The 26,206-nt window shown below is 43.7% G+C and overlaps 1 protein-coding gene across 1 annotated transcript in view; it reads right to left on the bottom strand.

The window, feature by feature from the left end:
* The window catches only part of PAPPA (pappalysin 1), a 174,599-nt gene that overhangs the window by 131,477 nt on the left and 16,916 nt on the right, over window positions 1-26,206 (bottom strand). Inside the window, exon 2 of the mRNA XM_066563008.1 lies at window positions 15,526-16,594. Within this exon, the coding sequence (XP_066419105.1) occupies window positions 15,526-16,594 (1,069 nt within the window). The remainder of the gene's footprint in view (window positions 1-15,525; window positions 16,595-26,206) is intronic.

Raw genomic sequence — 26,206 nt, 5'->3', positions numbered from 1 at the left:
AAACAGCAGAGCATTATGAAGCATATATGCACATTTCACAGGCCTTTGAAATCAGCAAAACTGGCAGGTTTATTTGTTTTGATTGTCTCTTTTTCTTTCTTTTACAACTTTGGGATTTTTTTCTCTTCTTTTCAAGACTAGAGCCAAATGACCCATGAGAAATGTACTGTAATTTGCCTCTTATCTATCCCTCATCTCCATCTGATATTCCCTCTGCCCTGGTTACCCTGATGTTTTTCCAGACTCTCCAGCCTGAACCATTGTAACAAGGAGAAAAGTCAAACCATAAAGAGAGAAGTAGCATAAGGATATTTTCAGGAACCTGTTCTGTTAAAACAGATTTCCTTTGCCACTTCATGAAAACCTCTTTTGGCTGCAGCCAACCTCATTCACGTACACAGGAGAATTTAAACCCATAGAGGAAGGTGTATAGATTTCAGGCTGGTTTAACTCTCACTTGTGCTGCTTGGCACTTGCACACTGCTTCCCCTCTGGGCCTCAGAAAGCTTCCTAAACATGAAGAGAGAAATTCCATTCTGGTCAAAGCCCTGACACCAGCCCTGCACTGCTCCAAGCCCCATCCACCCACTGAAGTGATGCTGAAGCAGGACAAAACCCCTTCTGCTGGGCCTCCCCTCAAGAAATTTTACCACGAGTGAAGAAGTCATGAAATAGGCAAACAGAATATTTTTCCTTGTCTTCTGAATGGGAAAAACTGACAGCAAGGATTAGCTCCTCTATCCCTTGAGCCTGCATTCTCTGATAATATGGACCATCTTTCTTTTAAATAAGTGGTGTCCTGTGTTGCAGATACTTGAAGTTTTCTGCTGGTGGCCACTAATCATACTTTACGAGCCTTCACTCATATTTTACAGTCTTTGGCTTGTACTTTACAATCTCCAAAAAAGTCCTGAAGGTCTGGGGCCCCCCAGATGGAACATCAGCGCTCCCTACAATGAGCTGGTCCTTCCCAAATCCCTCAATTTCACCATTCCTGAGGACAAAGCAGCACATTAACTTCATTCTTGTGGAATAAAGGCTCTGCTTTCAATGAGGGAGCAGCCACTGTTCTAATATTTGGCATCTACCACCTCTCAACCCAAAGCTTTCAAGAACAGGCAACAGATACGGGCACAACAACACTGCAAAACAGCTCAAGTAAGGGACATTTTGGTTTTGATCAACCTGATTCTTTTTATTAAAACATCAGAAATCAGGAATGCAGCCGGTCATAACTCCATTGAACAGGGTGAGAGTTAGGTAGAGCCTCTGTAAATTAGAGATCTAGAGGAACCTTGTGACTTTAACACAGAATTTTCTTTAACTATGAGACTAACTCAGAGCAACTTCTATATTAACATTTTCTAGAAATTTATAATACCAACACTCAACTCCAGGCTGCCTTCCTCATCTCCATCCTGGATCAGGCTTGAGATCAAATTTGCAGCCTGCCCAAACATCTGCCTTGCTGATGTGGGAGCCACAGTTGGAGTGATGTTGGTTTGGCACTTCTGGAACACTGGGAATGCTTTGTGTCCCCTCTGTAGAGTCCAGGAAAGCATGGAATTACCCCACAGACACAGCCCTGTCCTGGGCTCCCTGTGCCCTCTGCCCTTGCAGTAGCAGCCTTTTGTGGGTGGGACGGGTCAGGATTCTGGGTAGGCTCCGTGGGTGACATATATGGGATATTTGGGATTTTTAGGATTTTTTTTTCCACATATTTGAATATTTGGGATTTTTAGAAAGCAGCATAAAGGTCTGGGTTTGGGAGCACTGTGCCCATGGGGTGCTCACAGTGCAATTACTGCTCCTGCAGAAGGGGACAGTGGCACTGTCCCTGCCAGTGCTGCTGGCACTTTAAGGGGCTGCTCCTCCAGCATCTTCCCTAATTACCACACAGCAAAAAATGCAGGGTGAAAAAAGAACAAGATCAAATTCTTCGCTCCTTTCATACCAGTTTTTGACACTAATCCTCCCTGCACATAAACCCCGTGCCACAAAGGGAGATATACATTGAGATTGGAATGAAGAGCGACTTGGAATCAGGCCGACATCAACATAAAAAATAAAATAAAATCACATAAAATCACAAAGGACCTATCATGTTTATTGCAGATCCTTCTGGAGTTGATGGGCCAAAATAACCACTCCAAATATGCAGCTTGCAAAACATTCCTTTTGCTTTGGAGATGCCGCCTCTTTTCTGTTTTCATTTTTACAACTCATGGACTTCCAAACCTCCTTTCTTAACCTCCTGGCAGGACTGTGCATGAAGCGGGTCCTGCTGCAGTGGGAAGACCATCAATGGTTAGGATAAGCCAAATTTTCCTCTTTCGTGAGAACAAAATGAAAATCTGATTCAAATGAGGCTGGCTGAAATTTCCTCTCATTTCATCTTATGCAGAAAAGTGTAGGAGACACCCAAGTGAGATCACAAAGAACATGGTCTGGTGATGGAAACTTCAGTTCAAGGAAACCAAGTGTCCTGCAAGAGAAGCCTCACATTTTCAAGGTTCAGGAGATTTTTTATCTCTGTCACAACAAAGGAATTATATTTCTCTCTATTTGGTTTCTAGGGAGTTTTTTTCAGGGGATATTGATAGAGCATAACAATAAATCTTTATCTTCAGCTGTGAAGCCTTGAACACATTTTTTAAGGAAGAGAAAAAATGGAATAGTGAGATGCAAAGGACTACAAAATATTATGAGATTTACAAAAGCTGGTTACTCTTGTTCTTTCCCAGCCATGACGAGATTACAAGGAAATAGAAAATGTCAGTCGCTGAAACAGAAATTTTACATGAGAACATTTAGCTTTGAAGTTCCCAGAATCCACAGTTAATTGCCAGGTGATCTGGCAGAAACAACAACACACCTGCAGTGAAAATAGTTCAGAGTTGCAAAAAGAAAATATTGCGGACAGTGTACTTCCTAAAGCCAACTTTTTTTTTTTTTTTTTTAATTTCTACTCTTGCTCTCTAGGAAAACAGAAAGAAATGAATAAAAGAGCAGGAGAGAGATGTAGTAGATCATACCTTTGTCAAGGAGACTGCTGGGAAGCAAAACATGCCAACAGCGTCTGTAACAGACACCACAAGCATAATGAACTCCCTGACATTGAATTCTTGCCCCTCATTTCTCTCTGCTGAGCAGGAGGAAAGATGTAAATGAGCATTTTCCAAACACTCAAGAACTTTCAGAATTTCTGTTTTTTAAACCTGTGCAGGACCCACAGCTCCTGCACAGATCCCTGGTGTGCATTTGTTCTTCCCAGAGTGGACAGTTCCTGAACTGGAGGAAGAAGCCAGCAGAAAATCAGCAGTGGGCAGCAGCCTGAGCCAATGCTCAGGTCAGGAGTTGGATAGAAGGACGTTTGGATTTCCTCACATATGGATCTGCTAACGTGTGTACCAGAAAACAGGCACTATCAGCCCAAAACACAGGGCTGATTGTAAGCGTTCCCTGGGGGTCACATTTCCCCAGACCCTGCTAAATTGGACTGGCAGCTTATGAAACACACAGCTCTGATCCAGCATGTAACTGTAAACTATAGGAAATCATACCCATATATTTGGCCTTCAGACACGAGTGCAGGAATTGCCTGTTTTGGCACCACAAGCCTGTGGATCCACGTGAATCAAACCCAGACCTCTTGCAGAGGGCTGTGAAAATGCAGAGATCTGTTCTTCACTGCCAAATGATATCACAAGGGGGGGAAAACTCTAACTTTCCTATATGGCAAATTTCTTGAGCAACTTTTGTCCTGATCATGACTGCTATGGACAGGTCATGCAGTTTAATTTCCCAATAAATTTGCACTGTATTTGCTCATTCAGCCACACATCAGCTTTTGCTCTGGTTTGCTTCTGTAATTTATTGGTGATGTGTCACTAATCACTTCTACACCACTTAAGATCTCGATGGCTACAAAACCAACTCTTCAAAGGGTCCAGGAAAAACTGCAGATTGTCATTTTTGTCCTTGCACACAGACCCCAAATTACACAAACCCAGACTTACAAAGCCTTTGTTAGCATGAGATGTCTTGCACCTCCCTGTCATAGGCAGAGGGGACTGTTATGAATTCCCTCATTTCCACAGCTCTGTGCCAGCCCAGGCACTTTGCAAAACCTGACATCCTGCCTTATTCAGTTGTGGGGGAAGAGAAGGCATCCTGCAAGCACTATTGGACTATCTCCTCGTGTTGGTTTTATAAATCAAAAACTAGAAATTCTTCAGGTATTGTTCCCAGGAGGATATAAAAAGAACTTTGTGTCTGATCAAGATGATCATAGTTGAAGGTTTGAGCCTGAATTAAGACATAATCACAGAGCCAATTAAGTTGAAAAAGACCTCTGAGGTCTTTAAGTCCAACCTGTGACCAAACACCACTTTGACAACAACACCATGGCCCTAAATTCCACCTTCAGTCTTTCCTTAAACACCACCAGGCACGGTGACTCCACCACCTCCCTGGGCAGCCCATTCCAGTGTCTAATCACCCTTTATAAATAGACATTTTATAGCACAAAGACAAGAATAAATCTATCCCCAAAAGTAAAACTGTCAGAAGAATTCTGAGTGTATGAGGAGGGAGCCAGGAACTTGCAGCCCTTTTCTGAATCAAATTGTATGCAGGGAGGGGAATCAAACGGCACAGATTTCTCCAGGCAAACTGGGAGAAACACTCTGATGCGTCTGAAGGAAGTATTTTACTCTGTGTTTGGAAGTTTATCATGACCGATCAATTCTGGAGGAATTAGTGAGTGTGTTCTGGGTTTTGGCACTGACACAGTCATGGTAAAAATGCTGGAGGCAAAAGGGAAGTGATTTTTATAACGCTGTGAACTGTTGCCATCAATCCTTACCCAGAACATTTCTCCTGCTTACTCCAGTGCAGTTCTGTTCTGTAGGAGCTTTGCTCTGAGCTATCACCCTTCGTCTCAGGGAGGCTCCCAGCCTCTCGTGTTCTCTGGATGGGGAGATCGAAGCCAAAGACCAAGGTCTTTGGGAGTTCAATCTTTCTGTGGGCTTCAAAGAGCTTGGGATATACAGCTTAGTCCAGGCAGAAAGCAGAACATCCATTTGGAACAACATTATGTACTTAAAAATAGGAAATGTGGAATTGTTGTTAAGGAACGCAGCACGATGGGGGAGCCTGATGTGAACTGTGAATGAATTTGGATTCCTGTTTTTTGGGCTCTAAACTTGGTGCTCTAAATCCTAGTGGAAGGATCTACCTTTTCCCAGCAATTATAAAGACTTTTAAGATTTAATTCTCTCAATCATGTCTATACCTGCAGTGAACAGATGGCAGGAACAGTTCCCTAAGGAACTGAGAAACAACTACAAAGAGCCAATGCTCATCCTCAGCTCTCAGTGCAGTAGGAGTGACACCTCACAATTTGGGAGGAATCAGCATGAAGGCAAAATAAAACCCCTTAACCAGAAATGCCAAGCCCAAACTTATTCAGGTGTTTTGAACAATATAAGTTTATGCAATTATGACTATTCCTCAGGCATGCCTGCGTTTGCCTCCAGATCCATTTTCAGGGATTGAGGACAGGAATAGAGCATCATCAAGCTCATGGGAAACAGGAGATCACAGAAAAATGTTGTTTTGTAATTGTTCTCAGCCAGTTGTGCAAACATAAGCAGTTCAGATAGTTTGGAAATATTTCCATTCTCTCTCACACTCACGTGAATCAAACTAAACTCTGGCTTTTCTGGTGTCTACCCACATTCCCTAAATGAATGTAGCACTCTTTATTTACTTGAAATTAGTCACCAGTTAATCTCTCCCTGTCTCTTTTTCAATTAAAAAAATCAAATTAAGCAATTAAGGGAACACAAAGCAATTTAAAGCAAAGCTTTTCAAAGTGTAAAGGGGATTTTGATACCCAGACTGTCCCAATAGTCAGTGGATCTTTTCTTGGCCTGGGATGTAACTCCCCATTGTGCCTTTGGAAGGTGCACAAAAAATGTGCAGATGATTACAGTGATGGGTCTATTAATTGAAATCATCTGGATTTTATGATATTTAATCAATGTCTGAGTTCTGACTTCAAAAGCAGCTTTAATTGTCTCACTCCTCTCTGCTCAATGCTCCCAAACCTGTCGTCTTCGATACACAAATATAATTTGTGAGTCTGACAGGGCCACCAGTCTCATTACATTGTATCATGGAAATTAGAAATGAATCAATAAACAGAGAGGCAAAGTCCTGATCAGCTCCCTCCATCCACACATGTGGAATTCTTCACATTTTACCCCTAATCCCATGCCTGATCAAAATGAAATGTCTCCAGGGTCAGGAATGCCTCCGCTTCCTTTTGGTACTTAATCACATCTCAGAAAAGCTGATATTTCATGTCTATGTGTCTTATCTTCATCCTCAGTACACTTTGTGCTGCTTAATGCTGAAGAAATAATTCAGCAACATGTTTCATGTGATGGGGCAGATCCTTAATGGAGGAGAAATGCTGGCATGGCCCAAAGTTACAGATTAAATCCCCTTCTTGGCATATTCATTTTTACTGTGTCTTCCAGCATAATTTCAACATGGAATTTTCCTGACATAAATCCCACAGGTTTCCCTCTTCCCCTCCACACCACACTGCATAGCTCTGTGTTTTGGTAAATCTCATCTATTAATAGTTGCCCTCTGTGGCTATAAAAAAATACCTCAGTAGTCAAAAGGCAGCCCTTGGTAGGGAGCAGCTGTGGATGCCTGAACACACACAGGACCCAGCATCACACAGCAAAGCCCTTTCTTGGCTGCGTGTCAGAGCAAACCCATTAAATACAGCCATGGAAGGCTAATGGAAAAGGAGCCCCTTCCCTGCAAGAGGGAGAGAGAGACTGGTTCCAGCACTAGGCTGGAGAGCATCAGGGTATTTCCATTTTCTCACTGACATTTTCTTTTTCCTTTTTTAACTCAGCAAACCCCCTCCCGTGTCTTCCTCACTTCGCCCTTCTGCCAAGTCCCAATAAAATCCTGCACTTAAAGAAATAGGACAAAGACGTCATTGCAGCGAGTAGCAAAGGTTGCAGGGTAAATTTTAAGGTCTACTCTACCTTTTTTTTTTTTTGTTTGATTGATTTAACTGATTAAAGCATTTCTGCTCTTCCTGTGCTTTCAGCAGCATCCTGGGTAACTCAGGGGAAATTCAAACCAACCAGCTGTGATCTGTATTACTAAGTTGAGGCTGGAAATACAACACAGGGATGTTGATGGGGCCATACTGGAGAGGGTGAAAGGAGAGGAATATCATCTCCTGCTGAAGTGACAAAGTGCTTTTATGTGCTGGAATGAGAAATACTCAGCTTAGCAAAAGATACAGGGAATTGCTCCTCCTCTCTGGCGCTGCAGGGTACCAGTCCCAGCATGGAGCTGCCGGTGGGTGACAAAGGAGCCTGTGGCAGGACTTGTCCCCAGATTTCAACTTGAATTTTCATTTGCATGAACTAAAGTTGTTGAAAATCCTCAAGAACTTCTGAATTTCAGGGTTATCCATGCAAAATGTACAATGCCACAGTGATGGGATGGGAAGGGAAGGGAAGGGAAGGGAAGGGAAGGGAAGGGAAGGGAAGGGAAGGGAAGGGAAGGGAAGGGAAGGGAAGGGAAGGGAAGGGAAGGGAAGGGAAGGGAAGGGAAGGGAAGGGAAGGGAAGGGAAGGGAAGGGAAGGGAAGGGAAGGGAAGGGAAGGGAAGGGAAGGCAAGGCAATCTGGGGCCCTCCAAGTTCCCAGCACACCTGGCCTGAGGCCGAAGGAAATCACAAGCCTAATGCCACATAAATTCAGTATTTTGCCAATTTCCCTGTAGACATCTCACTAAGATAAATTCTCCTTGCAAAACTGATGGGAGTGATTTGAAAAACCAAGATAATCTTGAACTGGGAAAGCTGACTGCCACAGCTTCTCAGTGAAGCCCACAATTTATTGACACAACAAGGTTATAGAATGAGAAGCAAATTTATTCTGTATTATCTACTGGCAATGTAGCTCCAAAAATGCATTTTGAGGCAGCAGAAAGAATTTTATTCTCCAAAGCCTTGTAACTCAAGCCTGCTGAAGCTGCCCTCACACAAATCAGCGATGACACATCTTTTCAACATCTAGGGCCAAAATTATTTTTAAAAGCATTGCAGGTAATTGCCCACTGCTCTCATTCCAAACCACTGCTGTTTCCACTCTTTTACCATCACTGATGTAACCAACAAGTGTCAACAGCAAACATGGGCTGCTTCTGCAATGACTGAATTAATGGAAAGAGTGCATTTCACAACAAGCAGCTCACCCCTGTCAATGGCCATGGCCAGATCTTTAACTGCAATTTACAGGAGATGTTCTATATTTCCAAGGTTTTTTATATACTACTCAAACATCTGGGTACCTTCTAAACTAATTGGTCTGCAAGGTGTGGATTTTATTGATCTTTTTCACTGGGGTGGATTGGCCACAAGAGTCTTTAAAACAATGGTAGAAAAAAAATGCTGAAGTTGGTTCTTCTGAAGAATTTCAGAAAGATCAAATTAGACCAAACCCTCTAATTTCAGTTTCAGTGGGGTCTCTTTTTAGTAGGGGTCCTTCTAGCAGGGTCCCCCCTTTAAAAGAGAAAGGAAATTAAAAATGAAAAACAGCACTGGGGAGAAGTTAAGCATGTACTTCAAACTCACACATGCCAGGAAATTTAGAGTTAAAGGTGAAACTCCACCCTAAAGAGTTCCATATTGGAGATATTTCAGTGAACAAACGTAACATGTTCTGAAATACAAAGACCCAGTAGGGTGCACTAGGTATGGAGTTTCAGCCTTCACTCCAAATTTCCTGGCTTTTTGGAGGTTTATTAGAGTTTCATATCCCAAGCATTTAAGTACTCCAAGAAGTTTCCTCGGTGCAGCTCACCCTGATCCTTTTGGAAGCTGAGAGCAAGCACTCTGATGGTGTAGCCACCCATCCATTATTAATGAACCCAAAAACAACTTCTTGCAAATTTATGGTAATTTGGAGTGCTGAAATTACATGCAAACTAGGTAGTCTCAGTTGAGTTACCCTGAGAAACTTCAAAATTGCAAATCTACTCCGAACCAAACAAAAGGACAGGATTTCATTGACCCCAGCAGAGCACATGCTCCTAATCTTCCTCCACAGTATGTGGGTGCTGGAGCTCTGCTCCAGCTGCAATGGAGCAATCTCACAATTGCTTCTGGCAGCAGTGGTTTGTATTCCTGGTCTAAACACTCTGCTGTGTTATGGGGTGGGGATGTGTCCATCCTATTTAATGAATCTGCCTCTAAGGGGGAAAACATAAGAGCGGCTATCAGCATCACACTGACATCACACAGAGCCTGACAGGTCTGTTTGAGGCTCTGTGTCAATGCATCCCCTCAGAGCTCTACAGAAATTATGGTCAGCATCTCTCTGAAGCCCCTCCATCCTTCTCAAATCACCCACAAACAAAGTTTTAGGAGTAAATGATGATGCCAGTGGGTGTCTTGACCTACATCTAATGGAGAAGACATCAAATATGGTGTGAAATTTGCCTCACCAGTCACTCTGCACAAGCATGCCTCCATGGTGGGCAGGTACAGAAGTGATGGGGCAGCTCCACACTGTCCTGATCCTGAGGTGTTTGAGGGACAATTAATTCACTTAAGAGAAGATAAACCAAGACATCCACTCAGTTTCCCCAGCCTCTGCAAAAAAAAGCCCAGCTGAAATACTCTTTGCCCAGGTCTAGCAATCCATGAGAGGCAAAATCAAATGTGCCCTGTTTGTGGGTGCTGTAAATGGAGCACAGTGGAGGTGGCTGCTCTGCATTTCCCCAAGGGGCAGCTATTGCTTGCAAGAATTGGGCTTAAATTCCTGCCAGAAAAGAAGTCTGAAGGATAGAATGGGAATTGCAAATGTAAGAATTGCACCTGGTTAAGCTTGCCACAGAACTAAACTATGCATCTTTCTCAGTGTGAAAGGTGCATCCTCCTGAATTTACACAGGAAGATCAGCTGATGTTAATTAAAAATGCAAAGGTCACCGCATAACCAGAGCTGAAGAGAGGTTGTACACAAATGGCTATGGGAGAAAACCAGGAGGATTAATACAAGGCCCCACAGCATTGAAAGAGGCCTGTTGGACATGATCAAACTGTGGGTCTGTGTGAGAGATGGTACAGTTTGAACTGATCAGCAAAGAGAATAAACCAGCTCATACCCATGGCCACATTGCACATTGTGGATAGGCTCCACCTCATTTGCTCAACCAGAGCCTGGTAAGGTGTTGCTGGAAAGCATCCACGGGGCAGCTGATCCTAGAGGATGTGGTGTTGCCCAGCAGCAAGGGGCAAATTCAACCTCTGTCCAATCTGCAGACTCTGCACTTGCAAATCTTCCACGTGAGGTTTCAGAGACAAACGGGTCTGCATCAGCACTGGGGGTATAATAATACTTTAATCTGTTGTCTCCCACAAGGATTCTTAATGATCTCTGGTAGTTTATTCCACAGATTTTATAGGCCCCCTTCATCCCAAGCATCCTGCAGTTTGACCAGACAGTGATCTTTTTCCTTAATGTATAACATCCATGAAAGAAACCATGAGTTCTATGAGTCTTGGCGAAAAAATGTTTCTTGAAAAAAGCTGTTGGAAAAGTTGACTGTGGGTCAAGCTAAATTGAGCAAACTCCTACTGTTTCTAGGGTGTGGAATCGTATAGAAATAGTTTCTTTAGCACTGCAGTCCTGTCTGTATCAGAATTCAATACTAGACTTATAAATGTCAGTTGCTAGCATGGGAACAGATGCAACTCCTCCCAGCTGATTAACATCCCTGACATCTGGAACAGAGGACAGAATAAACAGAGAGAACAGAGGATTTCCTGTTGGGACTTGGCTTTTGGGTGACAACTACCAAGATACAGCAGCTCCGTCCTTGACAGCATTACTCTTCGCCTCCTAAACAGCCCTGGAGCTGCTAATTAAAGAACTGGGCATTTAACACTGAATCCCTAGACAAAAAATCAGGTATTTGCTATATGTCTGTCTGATACCTATGTGAATGCAGGCATCCTTGATGTCAAGAGCTGCACAATGGTCTCTTCGAGGCAGGGGATTAAGTTCTCAAGCTCCCGGAACTGAAGAGCTTTGAAGAATTTCTTCTGTTCTTTTTAGTGTTTAGGATTAAGTGGAAATTAGTGCTTTATTGGGAATCAAGGAGTGTTTCTTACAACTTCAGCTCCTGGAAAAGGGCATTCAGTGTGCCTCCCTCCTCCAGAGCAAGCTGACCATATTTTTCAAGTACGTCTCATGAAGAGATTTCCAGCAGAAGAGAAGGAAAAGAGGTTGAGCTGGTACTCCATGGAAGAGCCCTGAAGTGCAGCTCAGTCACCTGTCTGAGGCTGCCCTGGGCTATGGATTAGCCACCACCTCCTCCTCCTGATGCTACTGCTTTGGCCCACACGCCGTAGCCCAGTGCGCCCACACACAGCTCTGTCACACCCACTGCTGCTCAAAACCACTGTGGAAATTCCTACAAATGGGTCAGGCATGTATTTTAAATCTAATTTATGTATGCCTGGGATGTGGTGTGACACAATATGAACAGCGCTGAACTGTCCAATACAAGTGCTAGAAAAGGACACAGAGGCTCCAGCTCTCGGGGAGGGCTGGAACTGGATGATCTTTAAGGTTCCTTCTAACCCAAATCATTCTGTGGTTCTGTGATTCCTTGGTTTGGAGCCAACCTGAGTTTGCTGCAAATGGACCAGAGCTTGTACAGCTCGTCCTGCCCCTCTTTAAGGCAGAAATGAAGGGCTCTGAGCCTTTGGGGCACACATGTAGATGTTGAGAAAGTCTGTTCCAAGGACAGTTATTCTGGGGTGATTTCCAGCAAGTATTTGGTGGGCCATATGGATTGAGGGAGCTTGAAGAGACTCCAGTACTTTTACTGCTTCAGGAATTTCATCAACGTTTTCCTAAGAAGGCACCGAGGGGAATGCTTCCTTATCTGTCCATGGAATCCTGTGGTGAAGCCTGATGTGCAAGCCCAATATTACATAAAAGGAACGTCTCAGTTAACCATAGGATGGTGCAAGAACTCACCACATCAAATGGCATTTACCGAGCATGGTTTCCTATGATCCCTTGCTGCTTCTTTCAAGTTCTTTGAAAAGCAGCCATGGTAGGTGTCATGAGCTCAAAGTCTTCCCTGTTTTGTAACCAGCAATATACCAAATAACACAAAGAATGAGTCTTTCTGGCAAGGGTGTTTATTCTTGCTCCTTCCCTTTTGTATTGGGCCAAACTGTATGATCTTAGCATGTTCTAATTTCCCGGAATTGCAGAAAAGCAGAACAATATTTGTAAACCTTCTGCTGGGACAAAATACATTTTGTCCCACTCTCATGAAATTAATGAAAAGAAGTGAGGCAGATATTCTTGGATAAAGCCTGCTGTGTGGCTAATGATAACCAGTCCTTTGTTTTTTCCCTGCAGGCTATTAAAAAAGAGGAGAGATGATCTAGTTGGTACCACAATGTTTACAGCTCTTCTGCTGAGCAGCTCTGAGAGCAGAATTCCCATTCTTACTGCTGTCCCTCTGACAAACTTAAATCTCTGCCACATCACTATGGCATGGAACATCAGCTTTTTGGAGTTCAATATTTTTGGAGAGGTGCCACAAAGACAGGCAGGAAACAGAAAAGAAACCAACCAGCTGTGCTGCTGGGATCAGCTCTGAAGTCACCACAGTTTTACCACCACAGTGACTGAATGACACCATCAAAGTACCTGAGCCCTTTGTCCCAGGTGCCCAAAAGGATCACAAGAAAATTGTAACACAGATCAGAGGTGTCTTGGAATTGTTCCAGTGGTATCACTTAGTCACAAAGCACCCACAGTAGTTTTTGTATCAAGGCTCAGAGCAACTCTATCCCAGGATGGAGCTTCGTGGACTGGGACTCATAATCAGAAGAAGGAAAGTGGCTGGGAACAGATAAATCATCTTTTGGGGATAAAGAGGCACTGAGGAGGGTTCCTGTTTATTACAGCATTAATCAAGCATTAGCACTTTTTGGTTGGTTCCAGAGGACAGAAGTATTTCATGAATAAGCTCTGCTTGGTGAACAGCTGGCTGCAACTGCTGACTCTGAGGGTGTGAAGAAACAAAGCCCAGTACCAAGGAAGACTCTGAAAAGTCTTTATAAATAAAGTTCAGGAAAATTTTTATTGGTACCATTTCATCTTTCTTCCCTTCCTTTCCTCATCGGATTGAAGGATCTTTGCCCTTTCTTCTGCTATTGTTGGACTGAACTTCGGTGGAGGAAATACCTGAAATGAGATGTGAGGTCTCCATGGCTGCAATGGCTTCACTGCTGTGGTGCAAGGTCTGCACCAGAGGGGACTGAGGACTCTTGGCCAATGAAAGCAATGACAAGAGGGGTTGGGGATGCAAAATGGGCCCAGATGGTGCCAACCAAATTTTTACTTTGTCACTAATTGACATGGAAATCTCTCTCTCAGGGGACGATGCTGACAACAATACCAAAGCCAAACATAAGGCTTGAATCTTCACCCTTGTACTCAGTAAAGGCTTTGCTGCCAAAATCACTGCCCTAAACCTGTATTTGTTAACCTAAATTCCCAAAGCAGTGTGAGTCAGGCTTACAAACTTCAGTGATAAGTCCACAGGCCTAACTGCTCTATTTTGCCTTACTGAGTGCAAACACTGAGTTTGGGCTCAGCCAAAGCACATCAGCCACCAAATAAAGGCTCCAGAGACATGGAATTTCTCCTACTGCCCTCTGTGGTTTCATTGCCAATGGTCAATGCTGCAATACGTCTGTGCAAAGATAGATAAATTAAATCTGTTACCAAAAAAAAAAATCTTTGGAGCATCTCTAGATTTTCTGAGGCTCTAGGCTGTAGAAGAGGATCTTCAGGCTTCCCCTACTCTTTCAGGTGAAGAGGAGGTTTTTCTCAAGTCAAAATGAACCTATGGAAGATCTGTGAGATCAAGACCATGAGATCTAAGTCTTCCAGACAAGCTCAGCCAGGTGGTTGTCTCCAAATTGTATTATGCTGGTCACAGAACAAGTGATAAAAGGGTACTATCAGATTAAAAATAATGTATTTTTTCCAAAGAATTGTATTAGTTGCTACAGCTAACACCTTGAATTCTCTGAACTACAGTGTTAAAGCAATCCAATTTTCATTATGCCTTTGATGATATTTGCTTAGTTGAGTTCCTCTCCATTTGAACAGTATTAAAAATTGGTATTTTTCCTTTCAATGTTTTCAAGCATTAATATTTAAAGAATTTCCTCATTTGAGCTTTGTTCACTGGTAAGTGACTGAAGTCAAACTGAGCTAGAAGGATTTTTTAAACAACAACCTTGCTGGAGTAAAAAAAAAAAAAAAATTGCCTTTTCTTTCCAACTTAATTATGTGTATTTAAAGCTCCACTAGAGCTGATAATGTTGTTTAAAAATTTCTCTCTATTAAGGAAGCTATAAATATAGTCTGAATTGCTGCAATGGAAGGGACTCCTGAAGAGCTCGTACTTTGCTTCTTTAACTGAACTTTAGTATTGAGTATTCTGACTCTTTAGAAGATTCCCCTCTATGGCTCCATTAATTGCCCAAAAAAGCTGTAACATGGAATGCAGATAACAGAATTTCAGCCTTAATTTTCATCTTTTCTGTGCTCATACTTCTAACTTGTTCAGAATAAACATCTTATTACTTAAACATACTAACTTGTCTGAATTTGGAGTAATTGTAGGTACGTGGTATCCACCTGATGCAAGTTATTTGACCATGCCACTCCTCAAACTGCAGCCCAAGAAAGCCTGAGCTGAGGATTTTATGAGCTCACATCCACCCACAGAAAGCTGCCCTGCAATGAAGTGGCATTACCCCTGTTCTCATATATATTTAGAAAGGGACAGAGAAGAGTTTCATTACTCACACAGAGTGTGCAACAGGAACCTGGTACCCACCTCCCTCTTCACAGCCCCCAGACTCAGCTGCCCCTCCACAGCAGTGCCCACAGAGAGCTGTACACAGCAGTAAGAGTATGGAGTTACCTACCTACTTTCAAAGAAGTGCTACAGAATTACAGTCTACCTAAGAGTATTCATGTTCTGTTTCATGACTGAGGGCCTTTTCCCTCTCCAAATACTCATGAGCTTTCTGTGACATCTAATCCCCACTCCTCAGAGTCTGGAGTTAAAATAAACTGTGCTGCTCATAGCCAACAACTAATGGGTCTCTCAAAATTGGCTGCTTCAGTCTTTAGCACAGATTTTCCTTAGCCTGGCTGGAGAGTACCAATTCAGGGGTAAGACACTGCTGAGACCATTACTGAGATTGCATTTGGAGAACGGCAATGTGAGCCAAATACTGAGAAAAAAAAATAAATTCATTAAACTCCAAAGCCCATAATAGCAACAATGAAAGGCTTCAACAGCCAGCAGGATGATCAATACCTAGACAGATATTCATCAATACGATCATAAAAAGAAATTGCCTACCTGTAAGGAGAATATGGGTCAAAGCAGGTCTTGGTGACTTCTGTTATCTCTGGGTTGCAGCACTCCCCCCCATCGAAGTTGTACCTCTCATAATTACAATCCATGTCACACACCCCGTTCTGCTTCTTCTTGTTGAAGAGCGCGTGGCGGACGTGCCGGCAGTCGCCGCCGTCGTAGCCCGTCAGGGTGTGGTTGCACTCGGGGTCACAGTTCTCGTCCCCAATCTTGCTGATGTCGCAGTTGGCCAGGATGAGCCGGTGGCGAAGGGAAGAATTCTTCACCTCCAGCACCTCCAGCTCCCAGGTGATGTTGTAGCGGCTGAAAGCCTCGTTCAGGTGCTGGTGCTGGAACTCGATCTGCTGCTGGCTGACGGTGGGGTTCTGGTGTTGGTCGTCGTACAGATTCACCACGCGGTAGCGCACGGTTTTGTTGCGGCGGAACCTGGGCAGTTTGTTGTAGCTGGCGATGACGTCCGTGTTGTCACACACCGTCTGCCCGCAGAGAGGAGGCTCCAGGCTGGTGTCCAGCAAATAGCCGTGGTGGTAGCTGAACTTGGTCTGAGGGCTGCTGCCGTCCTTCATGGGAGACCAGGTGCTTTTCACATTCAGTAAACTGTCTTGAAGAACGAGCTGAGGTAGGGGCGTGTCTTGCCTGTGAACTGCCTGCTCCATGTCCAACAAGATCTCCTTTTGAGACCGGGCTGTCCTCCAGAGGCTGAAGTGCTCCACATAACCCCGATAGTTCTGGTTCAGGGCGTTTCCTCCCAGCATGAGCACCTTGCACTTCAAGGTCAGCAGACTGAAGATGCTGCCCACTTGCTCTCCGCTCGTGGCCACCTGGGCACCGTTGACGTAGAGTCTCATCAGGCGCCCGTCGTAGGTGGCAGCCAGGTGCACCCACTGGTTGGGGAGGTAGCTGCGGTGTGCTGCAATGGTGGTGACTTTGCGAGCACGGTCCGTCTTCAGAGAGAAGAAATAGCGGGGGTCTCTGTTCCCCTGGTCACTGACGGTGTTAATCCCCAGGACCCAGCCTCGGTCACGGGAGGTGTAAGAACATTTGTCATACAGTCCTATGTGCCCCCAAAAGAGAAATAGGAATAAATAAGGATGACAGAATGAAGGCGTTAGTCTTTAAATTGTGTAAATATATCTCTCTAAATGTATATACACACACTCACCTACATCTGTTAGATAGTTAGTGCACAAGGAAGACTTTAAATCATCTAGTGCACCTTTGTGGGAGGTCATATCAAGTCTTCCTATTAAAGGTAAAGATTTGTCAGTGGAGTGTACAAATGGGATTCCCTTTTCCTGACCACAGTCCAAAACTTTTCTGCAAATTCCTATCAACAAAATGTTGGACTGTGCATTTGGTTCTTCCCTTCCCTCAAGCCATTCATCAGTGGTTGAAAACAAAAACAGTCTTGAGAACCAATCCCTGCTGATGTCACTCATCCTTCATACCCCTAAACCATATGTCTAATAAGGTTCAGAAGGAAAATAAATACAAAATCTAAATTCTGCACACTTTGGGAAGCACTGAGCAGCTGCAGTCACCTTGTTAAGTTCAACCATGCAAATCCTACAGAGTGTGAATGGGATGTGTTCAGGCTGCCTTCAAAGTCATACCCAACAAAAGCCAGTAGGCATACACTGGTATACACCACACTGGGGAAGGACAAGAAATCCACACAGATGGACATCCCCAGAAAGATGGACATTCAGAAAGGTTCCTGCCCCCTCACACGCACACCTCCTAACAACTCAATGCACCATGGAAAGATTTCTCTCCCAAGGGGTAGGTCCATACTTAGAGGCCTCTCACCCAGCCCTCAGACAGCTCCAAGCAGTGGACAGAGCCCACTCCTCCCCAGTTTGGGACACAAGGCTCAGCCAGTTAAAGACAGACATTTCCATCCTTCAGTCCTCAAAGGCCAAGGGCTGCAGGGACACCCCTCACCAAAAACAAAATCATTGGAGCTTTCAGCACCAAATGGCCTTTCTACTATCAGCACATAGAAAACAATCCTTCCCCAGAGCCTCCACTTCCAAAAGCCTAAAGGAAAATCATAAATCTCTGACAGTTCAGTCCTCGTGAAAAGACTAAATATCCCCTTACCTCACCCCTGCACCCTCACCCTCCCCTCACTACAACCAAATAACATCTTCTGCTTCTGACTAAGTTGCTCAAGAGCCATCTGTTAACAATCACTCATTAACAGTGCAGTCTTGTCTAGTATCAACAGAGCAAAGGTTACAGGAGCATTCACTGTATTTTTCCTCCCCTCTCCCAGCACCCACCTTCCCCCCTTCTCCTCACACCATGCCCCTCTCCACCTCCTCCCCCTGTAAAAAAAACTCTTCTGATGGGAAAGTTAAAAACATTTAAACGGGCCTTTTTTCTGCACGCTGGTATTTTGCTAGGGATTCTGAGCTCCCCCTTTTCCTGTTTCCTTTGGAAGAGAGATCCCAGAGTTCGGAAGGTAATGTGTTTATTCATCTGTAGGGTGCACTCAGTTCAAAACCTTTTCAAGACCAGCTTCTGGTTTATACTGCTACTTCTGATCATGAGAAAGGAGAGGAGGAGAACCAGGCAAGGAAAAAACAAATGTGCTAAAAAAAATTACATTTGCTGGGATAGGTATTTACCCGAGGAACTTGTGATACGAGAGCCAAAGCGACCAATAACCTTCTGGAATCTGTTTTTGAAGCGTTTTTAAGTTTTTCTTTAGGAAATAAATGCTTTTACATAGCATTCATTTTCTGATGGATGAGAGCCCATAAAAGTCTGTATTTTTATGCATCTCAAATGAAGGTGTTGTCCAGTGATAGTGGGTGGATAATACTGCAATGAATAAGAAGACAGCTGGCAAGACAAGTCCCTCTCCCAAATAAGTCATAAAAATCTCAGCTTATTGTAATAAGACCATTAGAGCTGATCAGGCATTTTGTGAGAGAGTTTTTGCCTGCCAGGAAATGCCAGCATGGTGAGAGAAGGAAAAGTGATGCAGAAATGGTCTTGTCCCAACAAATCCCTCTGAGAATCTGCATGTCTTCAACACGGCCAGGGGAACCCCAGGGACTCCCTGGGCTGTTTTGACTGAGGAACAGAAGAACAACTCATCCCTGCCACAATCCCCACCATCTCCAGCCTCATTTGCCACCTCCAGTGACCAAATCCTCCAGGTCTGTGGATCACAGAGCAGCTGCACACACATAAGCTGCTCCACCTGTTTCTGCAGGCATCCAAGATCCCCACGGTTGGATGGACAGCTGGAAGTCCTGGAACAGGTCTCCAGTTCCAGGAAAGTCCACCATACAGTTTTTAAGGGTCAAGAGTTTTTGCTCTTTACACTGACTGGGCCTAGAAATATTCCCCAAAGAACTGAAATTATTGTGGGATGGAAATCCAGTTTCCCAGGCAGCATTTAAAGAATATCTTCCTCTCTCTGAAGTGCTGCCTGATGCTGGTGATTGACCTCAGCTAAGCATGAGGAGCTGCTGGAGGAATACTACAGAATAGTAGCAATCCTCCCTTGCCTTTGAGCCTTTAAACCCTGATGTGATGCAACATGTCTTGAGTTGGGCTCAAACAGCTGCCATCAATTCAAGATTTACAGGGAGCCAAAGAAGGACAGGAAAAGAAAAAATCCAGTGACAATAGGGACACCACTGAACACACCAGTATGAAAGCTGATGAACTAAAACACTCTACTATTCCAGTTCCTTGTATTTCCTACTTTAGGGCAAAGGTCATTACTGAATCCTTATGCCACATACAGTATTATTTTCTCAAACTTTTACTGTTGCAGACTCCAACTCTTGATGAAAAGATGGATTGAGCACAAGCCTTTCAGCAGCAAGAGTTTGTTTTATTCTTAAGAGAAATAAAAAAAAAATTAGAAAAAGGGTCAAGAAACCCACAGTCCCTTGTGCTGGGATAAGAAACCCAACTCCCTTGCAAGTTGTACCAGTTCCTTATGACCCTCTTTTGCTTGAATGCTTCACCTATTTTCCCAATCCTTCTCTTTACTTTTGGCTTTGGACTGAGGATCCTCCGGCTAAGGGAGTGTCACTTTTCCGTTTTGTCCCCAGCACAATGAAACTAATTTCAGCTGGGACACTGGATGTCATAATAAAAGAATTTATTACTTCTTCTATGACAACTAATAAGGGCAAAGCCATTGGAAGAGGGACATGTGAAATAATTGCCAGAACTTCTGAAAACTGAATAATTTGACGTTTTCACAATTTATTTCAATTTAGTAAAAGGTTCCATAGCCGTGAGTTATTTCTCAGACATAATTAAGAACATTTTAAACAAGAAGAGGCCTCTTTTACCCCAAACAAGGCTGGTTTTGAGCAAAATCACCCCACATAATGGTTGACACTCCAAATTTCAAGTCAGCTGTGACCACAACCAACATTTACATGAAAAATCTACAGAGTTTAAATTCTCATTTACACTGAGAATTCTTTACAATAATGCAGTAAAGGACATTTTTAGCTACTTAATAACTCTTTACCAACCAAAGAGGCCTCATGGTAAATGAGACACAGCCAATGACTGAAAAACCACAATTTGGCGAATATGCCCGAAGTTTCTGAGCCAAGAAATGGTGTGAAATAAAACTGATGTTTGTTTTCCCCACAGAAATTAGATTAAAAAAATATGTACAAGTTTCATACAGCAGCAAACAGTTTTCTTCACTTCTGCTTGCCTTGAGTTGCTAGAAAGGGATGGAGCTCCTGCTGAGGAGAACACTGACAGCCCTTCTTACTCCTTAGTCTGAATGATTTTTTCCTTCTAAAGCTCTTGTTCCTGAAGCCCAAGGGATTGAAATGGAATTTTGTATTTAATTAAAAAGAAAAAAAAAAAAAAAAGAAGAGGTGCTAGTTCAGCTTTCCAGCAAGAGCTCTGGAAGCCTCCCTTCCCCACAAAGGAGTGAGTCACTTCTTGGAGGACTTTGGAGAAATGCACAAACAGAGGAAGATGCCACATTCCTTTATGCTTGGCCAGAGACAGACTTCAATGGCCCACAAGGCTTCTTCCAGTCCTATGATGTTTGTCCCTTATAGGAAAAGTAAATTCCTAGGCATCAAAAGAGTGGGGAAAGCCGGATAATTCAACTCCAGCAGCTCAAAGCCAAAAGCCAAACATGGAAAATGAGAAAGACAGTCTCCCTCTTTCCTTTTACAAGCAAAATCTCAGTTCTTTGGCTACTGACCCACAATAGCTCCACCATCACTGCCCATCTGACCTCTTCCAGGACCCCCTAACCAATGCCAGCATTTATGACCCACTTTGCTTTCAGGACTTTTCTGGGGATTTAAAATGAGCCACATCCTTACATGGGCTCTGTGCACTGGGCAGGGTTTGGCAGCATGAACACAGCACAGAACATCAGCTGCTGAACTTGTGGGAGACAGTCCTGGGTGAGGACAGGAGGCATTGCTGTAACTGGGATGGGAGCAGAGGAATAGGAACTCACAGCTGGAGGCTGCTGGAGCCAGAGCAGCCCTCTGTGGGCAGAGTTTGACAGAAGAAAGGCTGGAGTAGCCCATCCAAGCTTCTGTAACCCACTACAATGCTATAAATAACATCCTCCAGGGCCTCCTTCTCTCACTTCAGTGCCATTTCTCATGTCTGGATAACAGCAATCTTTGCAGCAACCAACCCAGCCATAAAACGAAAGAAGAATTTCATTCTTCATGCAGGAAAAGTTTCCTCTCTTTGCTGAGCAATGGGAAGTGGGGGGAGAGGGAGAAGGGGAAAGGCAAAAGTAAAAGTTAAAAAAAAAACAAAAACCTTGTTATGGTTTCATTTCCAGGAGGGTGAGGTGGGGGAAGGGGAAGAGGGAGCTGAGTTTGACTTCGAACACATCAGGTGCTGCGGAGCCGTCAGAGCCACGCAAGGCAGAACAGAAAACAGTGCCCTGCACTTCTGAAAGTTGGCCGTGCCTGTTTTGCTGGGAGACTCCAACCAGAGGTGACAGGACTCAGTTATGAAAGGGGAATTTAGGTCAACAATCAAAGCTGCAGTCAGGGGGCCCAAGAACAGGGAGCTAAAGGTTGGGGCTGTTTTTTTCTTTAGCATGCTTTAATCGTTCAGTATCAAAGCGCAGAAGAACGCTTGAAAGAGCAAATATTCTACAGGAACCTATAGAAAGCTTTTATCTGTCCAGAGGAAAATAATTAAAACCGACAGATTTGGGTTAAGTATCCCCATGTTCCATGCAATTGGATAAGTCAGTGAAGATCCACTGGAGCAGTTCTTGAGTTCTGCACTGGATATTTCATGGTGTGACGTTGAACCCAATATAGTTTTACAAAGGGGAGAAATAATCTCTCCTTTCCTTTGCTGTGCTTCCCCCAGCCCCACTTCCTTCCGCAACAGTTAAATAATTCAAAGTCCAGAGTACTTAAGGCAACATCTCTGTCTGTACCATTTCCAACACAGCTAAGAGGCCTCCTGAGGTCACCCCCTGAGACAAGGAGTTGTTCAAGAAAACCACCTAAGGCTCGCTCAGGTGGCAACATACTACTTAAAGAGCAAAAAGGGGATGTTTGCTGCTGCTATCAATCTAGCTGAATTCACACCAGGCTTTATCCTTTACAAGCTATGCCAGAGGATTCAGACCTGACAGAGAAGGACGGAGTTCTTTTTGTTCTGCTGTGAAAGACAAGAACTTCACCGTGTAGAAATACAGAGTCTAATGCAGCCATGCCTAATTAACATTGAGAATTTAGCCCCAGGCTCTTTAAAATCAAAATCTTTATATCAGTGTAATTTAGCATCAAATTAAGCATACATTGTGCACTGTTTCTCAAATTCCCAGTCACTCATTTGCTCAATGAGATACCTTGAAGTCGGAAAACAGGGAGGTGAGAGCAACTACAGCAGCAAGACCTGAATTTATAGTGGCTGGTTAGTTATGAACATTACATAAATCCTTCCCTGTTGATAACAAAATCATGTGGGCTGCAAGAGAGCAGCCACTGGCATGGACAATCATATTAGTGACACTCCAGTGAGCCTATTGTGGGAATACACCCGCTAACAGTATAGAAGAGCTTACTGCAAATACATCTGGTAGGCTGGGCTTAGTGAGAAATTACAGATTGTGAGGGTTTTGAGGTGTAAGTGAACACACAGCACAGGGCAGAGAGGGAGCTGAGTCCTTGCAGTGTTATAGAAGGGCCAGCCCAGGGCTGGGAATGGCTTTTCCAAGGGCTCCTTCATCTACAGCCTCAGCGTAAACAAGGGTTAGTGGGAAGGTTTGCTGCTTATCTAGATCTCCTTAAGCATTCCACAATAAAGCTGCAGGACCAGTGGAGACTGGTGCTTGGTGAATAAACTGTTTATGATCTAATAACCAGCTTTAGGCAGCCTTTTAGATGGACAGAAAAATGCACATCCTTCACAAGGGTCAAGCTTCAGTCCCCACTAGGAAGTCTGGGATGACAGGAACATTCCAGACAAGGGTAAGGATATTGTAATACCTGCAAAACTATTTATTTCTCCCGCCTTGTTCTGAGAAACAACTGGGTATTTTTGGAAGAAGCTTGGAAAATCAGTATGTGTCCATGTTATTAGAGATGATTTTAACACACACAGGCATAGGGACAGTGAAGATAGCAGAGACAGGCTTCTCTTGGATCCTGCTTAAAGTCAAACTCTCGTGTTCCATCAGGAAATCATTGCTGTATGTCACAAATATGGGAGGCTTTGCATCCAGCTTGATTCAGACAAGAATTTGGGATTTTGGCTGCCAATTTAGACACTCTAAGGTTGCTTTATTAAAAAGTTGAGTTTAGTGTTTATGAAAACCCAGATAACCTTCAAGTATCAGAATGAAAAGCACTCAGTAAGTTTGTTAGTTTGGCTGAAAGGGATCATCACACACCTCTGAACTCCCAAGCTTATCTCTGCTCATTGCCCAGCAGAACCAGATTACAAATTAACCCTCCCATTGTGCCTGAGGCAGCTGATTCACCTCCAGAGAAATCCAGCATTAACACCGTTCCCGCTTGAAAAGCAGGTGTTGCAAAACACATGGATACACATCAGGAGGAATGCATGGAAACCATTCATCTTTCACAGACACATGCACAGCACACACAAACCTGAGAAGAAGGACATGAAGATAAAGGCACAGCAGCAGAAGGGTCACTGGACTCACACAGATTCAGGTGCCCAGGACTGTTTGGTGGAACATGAGTCACCTCTGCTTGCACATCTCCTCTTCCTCCCTGTGCTGTTTGCCAAAGAGTGATTACCTATCAAAGTTCTACAGAGAAATTTACTCTTGCTCACACTCAGTGGCTTTCCTCCCCTTTGTAAGAGTTAATGCTTGAGAGCAACCACAGAGTATCTTCTGTGGAAAGAACAGACACATAATACCATAACTTCCAGGCAATCTAAATGATAAAGAGATATTCCTGGGCTCCTTTTAGAAAACAGCAGAGAGAATTGATCATAAACTGGGTCAAGATAGGTCAGCATACCTCAGAGCAGATCAGATGGCCAGAGCATCCCAGGAGGAAATATCCTCCTGGAAGGATTATTAGGGGCACATCTGTGCCATCAGATGACCGTGCACAATACCCATCAGCTCACGGGGAGTTCAATATGGCATTTCCTTTCAAAATGTGCTTTGTGTCTGACAAGCAGTGCAAGTCAATCAGCTGTGGCAGCGCCCGAGCCCGGAGCGGGGCTGGAAACGCGCCCGACACGCTGCCCTGGATGGCCACAAACACAGGGCTGGGAGAACTGGAGCCCTGCACACGAGGTGCCTTGTGGTGCTGATCAAAACACACAGCCAGGATTAAAGGGGGGGGACAACAACATGGCTTGTTTTGCCTTTTAGAATTCCCTTGTCTCTGACCTTTACGGCAGCTTTAGGGCAGCGCTGGAACCAGCTGAGCAGTTACTGCTCCCAGCTGCAGCCAGGAGAGCTTTTACACCATTGCACAATGCGTGTGTGTTTGCAGGGGGGAGGTTAGGACTGGAGAACAAAGGAGGAAATCTAGTGGCACCTAAATCAAACATTATGATCAATGAGGGAGTGGGAAGAGAACCTGGGGAGCAGGGACAACCTTACAACCTTTCCAGGATCAGACAGATGGCCAACATCCACATTATTACAGAAACAAAACAAAAACAAAAAATTCCATGAATGCAAAACTAGGGCACCCTGCGAGGAGACTGTAAAAATCACATCATGATAGCTTAGACTTGTCTTTGTAATTGAGGGGCATTTCCACATGAAACAGTTCTAGTTATTTAATTGGATTTTGAGAACATTCTTGGGCAGACACTTTGTGAGTGCAAAACTGAGTAGTTCCAGTGCATTTACGCTGATTTATACCCTGCAAGGACTTTGCCTTGTGAAAATCAAATATCTTATTGTAAAAAATATCTTAGATCTTATCCAGACTCAAATATCTTATTGCATCTGTCTTTCCCATATGACTGCATCTTTCCTGTACTAATAGAAACAACTGAGGCATTTATCAATCTTCAAAGAACTGACTCCAAAAACAATCCACAGAGGAGGAGGCTGCAACAGCAGTGGGGAGAAGGGAGCTGATCCTGCCTGTTTTCTGCTGTCGCTTATGAAAGGGATCTGGGCCTTCACTAATCCTGACTATTTCATGCCTCAAATTCCCTGCTCCATACTTGCACACAAGTTCCAAACCCATACACAAACCACAGAGATATTTCTGCTTTCTAGGAAACATCCTACTGAAAAAAAACCCTGCCTCTCTAACATGATATAACTATTATAGTATGCATTCCAGATAGGCTGGAGTCACCACATACTAACCTAAGTATAGAATTTTAGAGCTTTATTATTCTGCTCAGTTTGAATCCAATTTCATTTGTTTTGGTATGATTTTCCTCCTGGAAATACCTGAGCCTGTATTTCTGCTCTACAAATACCAATGATCACTTGATCTGTGAGCACAAATAAATAGACATCTAAAAGCAAATTCTCACACAGATACTCATGATGTCTTAGAAGTGCACAGAAACAAATTCACACCTATTAAACCGAAGACTGTAGCTGTGAAAATTCAAACTTTAGTTCTTAAAGGACAAGATGGGACAGCGATGGGCAAACCTCCAAAAGGTCACAATTCTGCTTCGCTTTCCATAAGTGTTGCCAAAGCTAAATCCTTCTCGAAAGTAATTGACCTTCTCAAGTCTGCAGAACTGGGAGAAAAATGTAAAAGAAACAAGCTACCTTGGAAGATTTTTGGCAATTCTTGTATTTAGCTGAGCAGCAGGAAATATCATATGTCCAACCTTTCTTATGTTATTTCAGCCCTTCTACTTCTGGTTAAATTTGGAAGCAGAGCAATGAAGACTAACAAAATACCATGTACAGGCACGATTTTCTCTGTGCAGGGGCCTATATATACATGTGCACATGGCTTGGAGGGAGCAGACTGGGGCATTTGGAGCACTTAGCTTAAATTTGAGTTTTGAGGAACAGTCTCCAGCTGGGGATGGCTCAAATGAAATGAAATCCTGTCTCAGAACACTAATTAGTTTCAACAGGGTTTTGGTCAATGTTTGCAACTCAGCTAAAGCCACAGGAATAGGTCATTCCAGTATCCTGCATCCCCTGGACTGGTGTTCTGCCCTGAGAATGAGGCAGACCACCCAGCAAGGG

This window comes from Molothrus aeneus, chromosome 19 (genome assembly GCF_037042795.1).
Source record: "Molothrus aeneus isolate 106 chromosome 19, BPBGC_Maene_1.0, whole genome shotgun sequence".
NCBI classification, from domain to species: domain Eukaryota; kingdom Metazoa; phylum Chordata; class Aves; order Passeriformes; family Icteridae; genus Molothrus; species Molothrus aeneus.
The sequence above is the reverse complement of the archived record's forward strand: the minus strand, read 5'-3'. Positions and strand labels throughout refer to the sequence as shown.